Source organism: Calidris pugnax, unplaced genomic scaffold, assembly GCF_001431845.1.
Source record: "Calidris pugnax isolate Ruff unplaced genomic scaffold, ASM143184v1 scaffold103, whole genome shotgun sequence".
NCBI lineage: Eukaryota > Metazoa > Chordata > Aves > Charadriiformes > Scolopacidae > Calidris > Calidris pugnax.
In genome coordinates, this window is record NW_015090990.1 from 15,958,365 (window position 1) to 15,970,559 (window position 12,195).

General features: G+C 42.3%; 1 protein-coding gene across 1 annotated transcript in view; it reads right to left on the reverse strand.

The window, feature by feature from the left end:
• Positions 1 to 3,553: 3,553 nt before the first annotated feature.
• The window catches only part of LOC106895360 (aldehyde oxidase 2-like), a 45,151-nt gene continuing 36,509 nt past the window's right edge, over positions 3,554 to 12,195 (reverse strand). The window contains exons 30-35 of the mRNA XM_014954757.1: positions 12,076 to 12,128; positions 11,414 to 11,528; positions 10,365 to 10,430; positions 8,839 to 9,027; positions 8,535 to 8,702; positions 3,554 to 5,654 (exon numbers count right to left, since the gene is read on the reverse strand). Coding sequence (XP_014810243.1) covers positions 5,601 to 5,654; positions 8,535 to 8,702; positions 8,839 to 9,027; positions 10,365 to 10,430; positions 11,414 to 11,528; positions 12,076 to 12,128 — 645 coding nt within the window. The 3' untranslated portion in view covers positions 3,554 to 5,600. The remainder of the gene's footprint in view (positions 5,655 to 8,534; positions 8,703 to 8,838; positions 9,028 to 10,364; positions 10,431 to 11,413; positions 11,529 to 12,075; positions 12,129 to 12,195) is intronic.

Below are 12,195 nucleotides of genomic sequence, written 5' to 3' on the forward strand. Positions count from 1 at the left end.
CCGCGCTGCGCCCCGCCCGGGGCGGACCATCCCGCTCCGCCAGAGAGGAGGCGGCACAGCAGGCCGGGGGAAGGGTGCCGGGCGTCGCTGGGGCCGCTCGCTCCCAGCCGCCGGCCCCGCGCTGCGGAGTCCCCGGCACCTCAGCGGCCCTGCCCGGGGCTGCGCGTCTGACCCCTCTCCCCGCGAGTGGTCGCGTCCGCCCCCCGTTCGCCCTCGTGATTGACCGTCACGCGCAAGCAACGGCCCGCTTCCCCCCCGCGCCACCCGTCCGCGTGGATCAGTCCAGCGAGGGGAGCGCGGCGCCCCCTGGCGGCTGCAGGCGGCGTCCCCAGGGAGCCGCCCCGCCGCAGCCCCCGCGGGCGGGGTGCGGGGGTGTCCGGTGTGGGGTCGGGGTGTCCGGTGTGGGGTGGGGGCCGCCCCCTGGCCGGGTTTACCCTCCGGGGTGAAGCAAATCGATAACCAGCCGGGTTCCTGTGAAACGACTCTTTCTCAGCCCGCGCCACGTGCGCTGGTGGCCGGCGCGTGGGCCGCCATCACGTGCACAGCCCGTTTCCCGAACTGCGCGAGTAACGGTGTAATTTGGGTGATTTTTTTTGGTCTTTTTCCGAGTTAGTCATTAAATGTCCAACAGCGCATACAAGCGGGAAGGCCGTGCCGTGGGGCAGAGAGCAGAGGAGGCAGGGGCTGGTGGGGATGCCGAGGACAGCCTCGGGGGTACCCCAAGGGGTGAAAACTGGGGCCCATCAGCAGCAGAGGGAGTTCTGCTGTTGGCATCAGGATTTTTAACATTTCACTCCTCATCCAAGAACCATTTGCTCAGCAGAAACAGGAGTTTTGAAGGGGAAAATCCCGGGCAATATACTCTTTCCCATTGGTCAGGTTATCTACCAGGAGCTGTAAAGCTTCCTGCCAAAGTAAATTGACTGTTTTTTAGAGGGGCGGATGTCTTAATTGATTAAGCTTAGAAAAATCAGACTGGTAACACAGCTTTAGACAAAGCTTATGTCAAGACATTTTCCCTGTTCATTTAAATATTGAGCAACTGGCAGAAAATCTGCTAGCCCAGGCTCTAGTCTCACTTTCAAATGGATTAGATATTCCAGTTTCAGATTAGCCCAACTGTTCCCTACTATTTACTTGACGAAAATTGTATTTTCTGATCCCTCTGTGTGTCAGATTAATGTGTTAAAAGTTATGCCCAGAATGCCTGTTCTTTATTGCCATCTTGATTAGACTTCATGTTAGGTGCTATGCGAATATATATACATTATATACATAAAAAACACCCCATTCCAAAAGGCACATTTGACTGTTCTTACGCTTGTGCGTTCCTACAAATAAATCTGGTTTTCAGTAGCTATGAGAGCTGCTGGGTGTTTACGAGGCCTCTCTTATACGGGGAAGTTCTAGAAGCTCATGAGACTTTACTATCTTAAGCTCACACCCTTGCCGATACCATACCCGCTGCACGATGAGGCCCTACATTTGCTGTTACAGGTGTAATCATTTCTGCTTCCCTCAGATCCTGATGATGACATCACAGTATAAAGATTTCATGTATTCTAGCCAATTATCAGTTAAAAATGACTTCTGTCTGACATAGAACAATATTCCTGATTTCCAGAAGTGCAGGCCTTCCCTACTGGAGTTACAAGGTGGGTTCTTTCACTAGCAATTAGAACACCAGGTCTCACCCTGTCTGCAGGCTGTGGAGCAGTCTATCAGCAGTCAGCACAAACAAACCCAGCGTGTTAGTGTACAGCCTTCAAGTACTGTCTGAAAAACAAATGCTGCCAAACTCACACAGCAGCACAGAAGTGGAGATGTCTACAAGACTGAATATAACACCATGGAACACACTCAGTGCAGTCACAACTCGGCTCTTTGCTCCCCAAAAGGGCAAACCGCTAAACTCACCCCAGGATTGCAAGTTTCCCTCTAGACCTTACACAGCTGCCAAATTTCCACCAGGTGTGAAGTGTAACGTTCCTTTGACTAAAGCTCCTGAAATGACCAGTTAGCAGGTGCATGAACAGAGTGAGTCACTGTGCTTCAGGAGGGGAAAGTGGGGTCACCTGCACAACCGTGACTTTTTAATTAAGGTCAGCTCCAGCCCAATTTCATCTTTATCCCAACAAACCACTTCCTTGGCTATTTTCTTTTCTTTTGTCTTGTCTGGCCTGACAGAGAGGTTGTCACACCTCTCAGCTAACTTGTAATTTTTCAGAGGAAAGCAAGAAGTGTTGTCCTTTGGTGTTCTTATGCAGTGTTCTAAGTGATTGGCATCAGCCACTCAATCTGGGCAACACACCAATTCTGGTCATTTTTTTTCAGTAGTGATTCTTTGAAAACCTTATCCTTGAAAATACCTGTTTAGGAAAGCGAATAAGTGTTCCTCATCTGCCCATACGAGAGGTAGAAGAGATTACATTTAAAGACTAGAAAAAAAGAATCTTACCTTTTATCCACACAATCCTTTTTTTCCAAGCAGAACTGGTTGGCTTGCATTTGATCCCGCTGTCTTATTCAATTGATTAAAGTCAGCTGTATCTCCAGTGAGGCTGCTTACCTCCCGCTGTCTCATCTTGCCTGGGCTACAGGCGCTGCAAAATGGCCCAACCCAGCATTCATTTAGTTACACTGCTCTTGCAGGTTAAAACCAGAGTAAAACCTGGACATAGTTAAGATCAATGTTTTGTTCATTCTACAAGGCAGATACACACTGGGTATGCAAAACCTGGAAAGCCTTAAAAATAAGGAAAAAGTAAGCCTGTGCTTGCCACGTATGGACACATGAATGTGGAAACGAAACCACCATCCCTTCTGGAGCTAGAGAGCTTGTAATTGCATCTGGAAATAGAATACAATTTATCTCAGTTGTACAAAATGACTCTTCTGTGCTTATAAGAGGCTTAATTACAATAAATACAATTTCTTTAGATGAGCATGTTAGGGGCTGCATCAGCCCGACAGAGGTGAGTTTGATGCAGCTCTGTTCCCCCAGGTCCAACCAGTAGCAAGGCTGGGAGTGTATTCTCAACAAGCCAACATGTAAACACATGTGTAGAACACCTACACGCATAAACACAGCTGCCCACGCAGGTCAACACAGGCAGAAACACCCCGCACTCATGGAGACACAGCAGCACCAATGGCCTCATCCTGGTCCCCTCTCTGACTGATGAGCATGAGGGTCTCTCAGTGGGAAATGTGTGTATAAATACACACACTAAGGACCCTCCAGTAATTAGCCTTAGACACTCAGTCTGTCCAGTCCCAGACCTCCCCCCTTGCTGTCACCTCTACATAAGGCCCCCCAGGGCCCACAGCCCCACTCCAGCATCTCTGTTGCACCAAAGTTCATTGCTGCAGCAGATGAATGGCACAGCACCAGCCTCGCCAACTCACACGTTTTGAACTTTAAGCTCAAACACAGGTCATTCGTATTGCCAGTAGGAGCCAGATTTCAACTCACCCATTTTCAGTGCTATTTTGTCCTTGAAACAACACTGGTTAAAGGTCACAGTGTCACAGAAGAGCAGAGCAGTGCCTTACAAGTTTGCTTTTATTAAAGATATATTTAAGCAAATTCCACTTAACAGCCCAATGAAACCAGAGGGAAGATTTTCACCTTAATATTTGCAAACACTTGTTCATTCATTCTGTGCTCAAGGCACTGATTGCTTTAGTACTCATTCAAAAATAAGAGTATTTGTCTACATCACAATTAAATAAAAAGCCAAAAAGATAAATCACAGATTGCAACAAACTCATTTAAAGAAAGAAACACAAAGACATGATAGTTCTTGCTGTCAGCTCCTTGAAGTCTTTGGTATTACAAAATTGCAAAGCATATTGCCAGCTGAGTTTTTTCTATTAGCTGTAGTCTCTCACAATTTACTAATAGGAATGAACAGGAAAACCATACCAACATAATAGCAATTTCCTCATTACTTGTAATATTAATTTGTGTGTAAAGGAATAAAATTTTGTTGTACCTCTATGGATTTTGATTAAATATGACTTATTTGAGGGCGTGTGCACATCACCCTCTCTTCTATACTATGCTAATTTAAGCCTGCACTCTCACCCTTAAAATAAATGAAAATAGTCTAGATTTATGTTTTTGTAAATGAGTACAGGATCTGAACTGATGCAATACCCATTGAGTATCTCCAGGGTTATTTCTTATGCTAGTGTTTTGGGTACACAATGATGTTGTCAAATGAATTCTTACTGTTAATTTTATTGCTTTGAACTATCAGACATGAAAGTTGACTATTCATTTGTACACATACCTGTGTTGTCTCAGCTCAGCCATTTCCTCTTCTCCCTCTCAAACACCTTTGCACTTGCTTTTCAGTCTCCTCTCCTCGTAGGGAAATGCTCCATTAAGATTCACACAGCTGCCACTGCACCACTTTAAAACCTCCTTTCTAAAACAATGTCCGTCAGAGTGTCAGTAATGTTGTTTGGCACAGCTGAGTTAAACTGTGAGCTGACACACCTATTTCTAATGATGAGCTTCTATTGTCATTGTTTCCTCTCAGCCCTGTTCCTCTCTACCTTTTAATCTCAGTCACCTGCTGCACTTCTGGTTTGCATACCTGGTGATGGTTGCAATGGGCAACCCCATTTCTAAATGAATGTTTTAGATAAAAAGAGCATGAGGTTTTACAGGTGCGGTGGTCTGTCCCCCTATATCTTTTCTCACTAATCTATGTAATCCCAGAAATCTTCACCTCTGTTAAGAACTTCACCCAAAGCTGGTAGTGGGAACACGTCCTGCTATTTAATCCTTTCTGCCTGCAGTACATCTCCCTCACCTTGTGCCCTTTCCTTACCTACAGGTGAATGTGTCAGCTATGTTCTACCTCACCATTTTGCTCAAAAGAAGCAGCAAAATTGTGGGTAAAGCAAAGGAGAGGAGGACTGACCACTAACAATGTAGTGAATAGCAGTGATTATACTCCAGCTCTGAGAGAGGTCAAAGTTGATAGCAGTTCAGAGAGATCTAATGGTATGGAACAGGCCTGAGAGGGGCCACCAGGAAGTGAAGAGCTATTGTGGAGTGTCACCGTGGTAGTAATAATATATCAGTGTCAAGAAAACATTTGGCAGTATGTACTTTTATAATCTCTGTTCTACTGTGATATCAATACATTCCCCATCACTGATTTGTACAGTGTGTAATTCAGATCTTTGAGACCCTCATGTACTAGAAGAACAGAAAGTGGATAACAACAGTTGTGAATCTTGAACTGAAGGTAGGAGTGGGAAAATGGTACTGTTTGTGATCTGCTCTTCATTGCAGATATTTTCAAAATTGCATGCAAGTTCTTTGAAGTTCATGAGGTAACTCCAGAACTATTTCAGTGTAGCATGGAACATAATTTGATTTAGAAATAAATGCATGTTTCAAAATGAGAGGTCTCTTACTTGGCAGGACAATAGAACTTGTGCTTATATCTTGTTCTACAAAGACTGATATAAATATGTATCTGTATGTGTAAGTATTACAGTTCTTTCTTGCAGGAATGCTTTCAGTCAGTAAGTGGCTGAAGGAGTTACCTGGTTGATTCATTCTTAAGAAAGCAGTATTAATCTACGTTGATGGCCCATGGCTTATAGGTTCCAGGTTTATCTTTTGGAATCTGAAAGAAAATATAAAGAAAACAACATCATTTTGCTAAGGGTAAAGAAGACTTACTGTAATTCACAAATGCATGTTCGTTATCAGCCATTTAAATGTCACTGCACACACACAAATCCTCACTTTCTCATGTTATAAAGATCTGTTAAATGAACCAATTTACCTTTAGTCAACAGTGGCATACTTGTAATTGAATAGGTAATTAAACACATATCACCATAGCACAGGTGAGCTCACAGCCTAAAGGCTCAGGTTTCATTATGCAACGTGTTTTAATAAGACTGCATTAAATCATGGAGGCCATGAAATCCTGCATTTCTGAGGGCATTCCTGGAGATAGAACATCAACTCCTGATGACTGGATAACAACTTCACCTTTATTTAAATTCTAAGTTGTTACCAAGTGTTTCCACAACACCTAGCCCACAAAGGTTCTTGATCTTGTTTATGACTTCCGTTACTATGAGAAATTCTATCACTGTGGAAGACTTGACCAGTGGATATCCTGCGCAGAAGGAAGCAGAAGTGGGTGGATGTGGAGTTCACAGCCCCAACCTCCAGGCAGGTTGAGGTCAGGGGGTCTCTAGCTGGCTGCTGTTGGAAGACATAGGGGCCTGCAGGTTCACCTAACCCAACTGGTGTCACTTTTCATAGAGATATTTTCAGCCTGGGCTACAACAGAGTTGTTCAAACCCAGGTTCCCAGGGCTTTTTAAGTTGAAAGCTTTAATTAATGGACCTTGTCACAGTTTGGTCTGGTGTTTCCTATTTTCCAGGCCCTTAAACCATTTGTTAGTTTGACTGAATATGGACTGAGGGGAGAATGGCTGCTAAATTCTTGCTGTTTATCTGTTTCATAATTGCTCCTCTTCTTTACTCCTTTAATTTTTATATTCCCGTTTTCTCTTCAACTTATAAATAAACAGAAGTTTTGGGCAAGTGACAATGTATTAAGTATATCTACTTTTACAGTGCTAAAAGGACAAATACAGTGGAACACCTGTTTTAGTGGCTAAAACTATTAAATCAGAAAACAATGTCATCATTCCCGTCTTGTCCTCCTTTCTGAAGAAGCTCTTGTGTGATCATTGTTGGCTAGGACAGATAGGGGGAGAGAAGTTGGCTCCTGCCTAGAAAAAATAAGTACTCTCCAGCAGGCTACTGTTTTGTCCGGCCAACCCTTTCTAGTGAGGGAAGCACAAGATACAAGAAGAGCAGATTGAAAGCATTACTCTGGAAAGAAAGACACAGAAAACTGCAAGGGTGAGTGTACATTTTCTTGGCATTCTCATTTTCAGGAAAGCAGAGGCAAAGCACACAGATGGTTATACAAATAACTTCAGTGAGTGTGGGGGAAATGTCAATAGATGGGCACAGTCCACCAGTTGTGGGTACCTATTCCATCTGTGTGGGAGGGAATTTAGAAGATAGTGGTATGTCAAAACCAGCCAAAGTTGGCACTGTGTTGCACTTCCAGAGTGGGGAAGTGCACTGCTCTCAAATCTACACATCAAATCTACAAAGTAATTACGACGCCTGAGATAGGCAGAAAATGGGAATCTTGCACTTTGGTCAAAAAAAAAAAAAAAAAAAGGAAAAAGATTTGGGTATCTAAAGTCCGTTGTCCTTCTTAGGCCCCATCATTTCAGTGTTTGCTGAATGTCCTTTCATTTCAGAAAAGAAAGAAGAGAGAGCATGACCTGAAGGTCAGGGTGGAGGGGTCTCATAAACCTAGCTGGAAATGGATTGTACAATGAGAAGAATCATCACTAGGCCTCTGCTTTTTTATAAAAATCAAGGATGTCTTCACTCTAGCAGCTCTAGGAAAACTTTTCAGATCATACACAGAAAATGAGCTTTTATGAAGAAATTGGGACCTAGACAGTTTAGCCTTTACAGTGAATATCTTAAATTTGCACCCTTAGATTCTGTGGATGTCACTGTCAATGGTGATGTTTGCATGGAAACATAAATCTAAGTTTTTTATTTGGGAGTGCTCTTGTGTACCCAGCCTGTGTTCTTACTCAATGCTATGACAACATCTGGATGCTTATCAGCCCATATTTCCATATCCCTGGTTTCCAAGGAAGAAAAGAAGGAAACTGGGGTACGTGGTTCAAGGTGAAATCTGTCTAGACCAGGAGCAGAGGACAAGTGATGGAGCACACCTACTCTGTGTCTAGACAGAGCCATAATTCCTAAAAGAGATGCAAATCACAGAATCACAGAGTCTTCACGGTTGGAAGGGACCTTTGAGATCATCAAGTCCAACCATAAAAAAAAAACAACCACACACAACACCAAAACAAAAAAACCCAACATCCATCACCACAACAATCACCCCACCCAACAATCTCAGGCCCTAGAGCATGCCCTGAAGTGCCACATCTACGCATTTCTTAAATACCTCCAGGGATGGTGACTCCACCACCTCCCTGAGCAGGCTGTTCCAGTCCCTGCCCACCCTCTCAGTAAAGTAATTCTTCCTGATATCTAATCTAAACCTCCCCTGCCACAACTTTAGACCATTTCCTCTGGTCCTGTCATTATTCCCTCGGGAGAAGAGGCCAACACCCACCTCTCTACAACCTCCTTTCAGTGACACTAAAGACAAAGTCAGACTATAATCTGAGAAGTACTTTTAGATTAAAGGAGATATGTAAATTGGAATCATTACCACTGAAGAAAGAGCAAAGGTTCCTCAGTTCTGGACTGTCAGTTCATGTTACTCTGTCATCATAGCTGAGCAAAGCGCCACTGATTAAATAAAGTGCAAAGCTCTGCTAATTGTGTTGGAGAAAAGAGATTTGGCTCACTGATTAGTCTATGCGCACAGAACTGAGGAGCTGGCTAGCTCATGAAAGAAACAAAACCAACCTTACCATCTCAGTAAAGACATCATCACAGGCCATGCGAATCCGCTCGACCGTCAAGGGGCTGTTCAGTGTGAAGTCCAGGGGGAGTCCTCTTTCTTTCCGTGCAGCAGCCACCGCATCTCGTATTGCAAAGAACACTGAGCTGCCCAAGAAGAATCCAGCCTCACCCATGCCCTGTCAGAGGAAAGAGGCAGCTGGAGAGATTGCCTTAGAAACTGACAGCAGAGAGTTAAACATACCCTACATTCACTTACAATTTTGCAGCAGAATCACCTGGTATGCTTGCAAACAGTAAGCTTGGCAAGTTTACCTTTGAAGAATAGATAGCAATTGAGTTGCATGAATTTGGCAGTAAATAGACACGGATCTGCTCAGGAATGTCACAGATGGCAGGGATCTTGTACGTATCTGGGCCAAGAGTGAGCTGCTCTCCTTCTGGGGAGAAGTAGATTTCTTCTAATGTATAAAGACCAACTCCCTGAATGAAGGCCCCTTCAATCTAAGCAAACAAAAAAAGATAAACTTTTATATCTCATTCAGTCATTTTAAAATATAAAATCATATCTACAATTGGACTTACTTTCTAAGGTTACACATGAACTCGCATCTTTCCTTGCAAAACTAGAAATTAGCCAACATAGACTAAAATAGAACCAAGCTGTCCTCATCTGACTTATACAAATATTTTCATTGGCTCAAGTTCTACTCTTCCTTATTCCTGGCTAAATTCACTGTAACTTGTACCATTACCTCTGATTCACTTTGGCAAAATTAAGAGTTGAGTCAAATCCACTGACTTCAAGCTTATTGCCCACAGGAACCCCAGTGAGGAGATATTTGCCCAGGGACTATGACATAAATAGCCTGCTCAATCTGTTATTTGCTTAAAAAGATTTGCAGACAGCTAATGAAATTTCTTCTAGAGAAAAACATCTCAGACACAAATAGCTGATAGGTTATAAGAGGTCAACCTAACATAGGAAAGAACAACTGCTGAGTAGACACCTGGACTATGACAGTGCTGACGTAAACACTGGCGCAAGGTGAACATAGAATTGAACTGCTAAGAAAGAATGATTTGGCAAATTTGGCAATTCTTGAACGTGCAACAGAAACATAATCCTTTAGGCAAAGGAGAAACACTTGAGGATGAGCCTGTAATAGGATAAATAAGCAGGATAAGAAAAGCTTTTAAATTTAGGTCATATTTTTGGGAACATTTCCTTTGATTCTGAAAAGAAATGACAAATATTTTTTATGCTATGAGTTCACCACCACTTTCTTACTTGCAAACTATTAGTGAGTGACACCACTTTTGTCACTATTTAATTTGTATGTAGGTATAGGTAGTTGAATTCAAAATAGAAACCTATGGATATGACAGATCTTTAAAGAAAGGTCTGTTCCATGTCAATAGCTTTTTCCATTACATTACATTTGAATTTCTTATCAAACAGTGATAAGTCAACAGTACTCTGCAGCTGGTTAAGATTTAGCCTTCAGTCAGTAATTCTGGGGTAGAGTAAATTGAACAGGAAAAAGTCATAAGGAGATTCAGGGTACTAATCCTGCAAGACATTTACAAAGTCTGTTGGATCTTCTTTTCTCATCACTTCTCAGAAGATGAACAAGAAGTAGAAAAATTAAGCTAGTATTATTTATAGCTGCAATTAAACCAAATACTAGTACATTGTCACTCCATCACGCTTGAGTGTTAATGGTTAGTGTCTCATAGGCTGTGGTGGCTGTTAAATTGAACAATAACAGCAATCATTTATTCACAAAGGGGAATGTTTACTAACATCTAATATAAAGCAAAACTATGGAAGTTCATACCTGTCCTATATCTATAGCTGGATTTATGCTAAAACAGGCATCCATGACAATGTCTGTTCTGATGTTCTGTTAAACAAAGAAAAGGTGTTAAAATGTTATATTTAAAATACACAACAACAAAGGGATCCTAAACAATATATAGTCTCACCCATGAAAGATGTAGCATCACAAATATTACAAATCTATTCTGAAATAGGAAAGCTACTTGAGATGGGCTGTGTTGATAGAGAGTTTATCTAGATAATGCAGTAACAGGATGATCATGAATGCAAGGATGGCTTTGTTGCTTGTTCTCCTATAGAATCTGAATTGCTCGAAGTGGTATTTTGCCGCTTCCTATGCTTTGTTATGAGTGGAGAAACTCAGTCACCTGCACAGAAGTTCAGGGAGGGGACAGGGAAGGACATCTACTTGGCTGTCCTTATACAAGGTCCAGTGGCTTCTCCTCCTAAATCCCAGCTTGGTGGGTTCACAGACCTCAGTGATTTTGGAGTCTTGCTCTGCATGGGCTACTAGATATCTGTCAGTCAGTGGAGCCAAATGTGCTTACCCAGTAGCCAGAGGACATTGAATTGGTCTCCATACAATGCTGCTGAGAGCTATTCCTGTGCTAAATCTCCTTTTGCAACAGGCCGTGTTATGTGAATGTGGCTTCACCTGTTTTAAATGTAACTCCGTTAAAAAGGGACTGTAACGAATGATACAGTCTTGTTGAAGACCCGTACGGAGATGTTCAGAAGGTCTAATTGAATTTCAAAGCCATCATATATAGTAGAAACATTAAACCTTCTTTATTTTCTACTGTTCTCATAGTGTTTGTTATTCTTATGGTTAACATTAGACTTCTATCACAACAGGATGAACAAATGATATTGTAAAGGGCATTATAGCCATTTATTGTTCTGCTGGTGTTTTGTTGAGTACATCTAACAAACTATGTCTTTGTTCATAGTCAAAAGAAACAAAAGAAAAAAATTGTCATGTGAATGTAATGATGGTAGGAAATTTACCCAACACTACTTCCAGTTCATTGTATTTTTTGACATTACCTTGTGGGCTCCTGTCAAACAGTCAATTTCTACTTCAGAACATGCAACTCCAAAGAGAAAATATGGGAACGCGTGGCCTTTCTTTGTGTCCCAGTTCATGTTTGTAACATAACCTCTGGAGGAAGTAAGAACATCCCTCAGATTAGATGAATTTGATCAAGATATCCCTCTCTGCCTATCCTTGTCCTCACTGTTGAGACCCCTACAAGAATCATGTAACATGATATATCATACACTCTCTAAGCAAACTATTTTCATAGGGTCTCTGTAGTCAAAGACAAAGCGTAGCACCATTGATATGTTGTGTAGGATGGTTTGGGAGGATAGGAGAGTTGCAAACCATGATGGCTGTGGAACAAAATTCCTTGTGGGCCCCCTGTGTTCTACTGTAATTGACCTTAGAGAAGACTCTGTGCATCAACTATTACATTAGCCAGCCAAGAATATCAAGTGTTTCTGAAATCAATATGCATTGAAGAGAAGAATTCCTCTTGTCTAAACACTGCAGTCTCTGGTCCCAGCAACTTCCTAATTGTTTGTGTGCTGCTTCTGATACGGCCTTGAGAAGGCTGAATGGGGACATTTGTATCCTTCCTGCAACTTACTGACAAAGTAGTACCTCTGCTGACAAGAAATTAAAAAAGACTAATTGTTTTCCTTACTTGAAATAGCCAGTAGCTGAAAGACTGATGCTCTGCTTGTGAGCCTCACTGATCTGCAAAAAGTATACTCATTATTAAAGAGAGAAACTTAAAGATTCTTTATCTCATATTTAAAGAAAA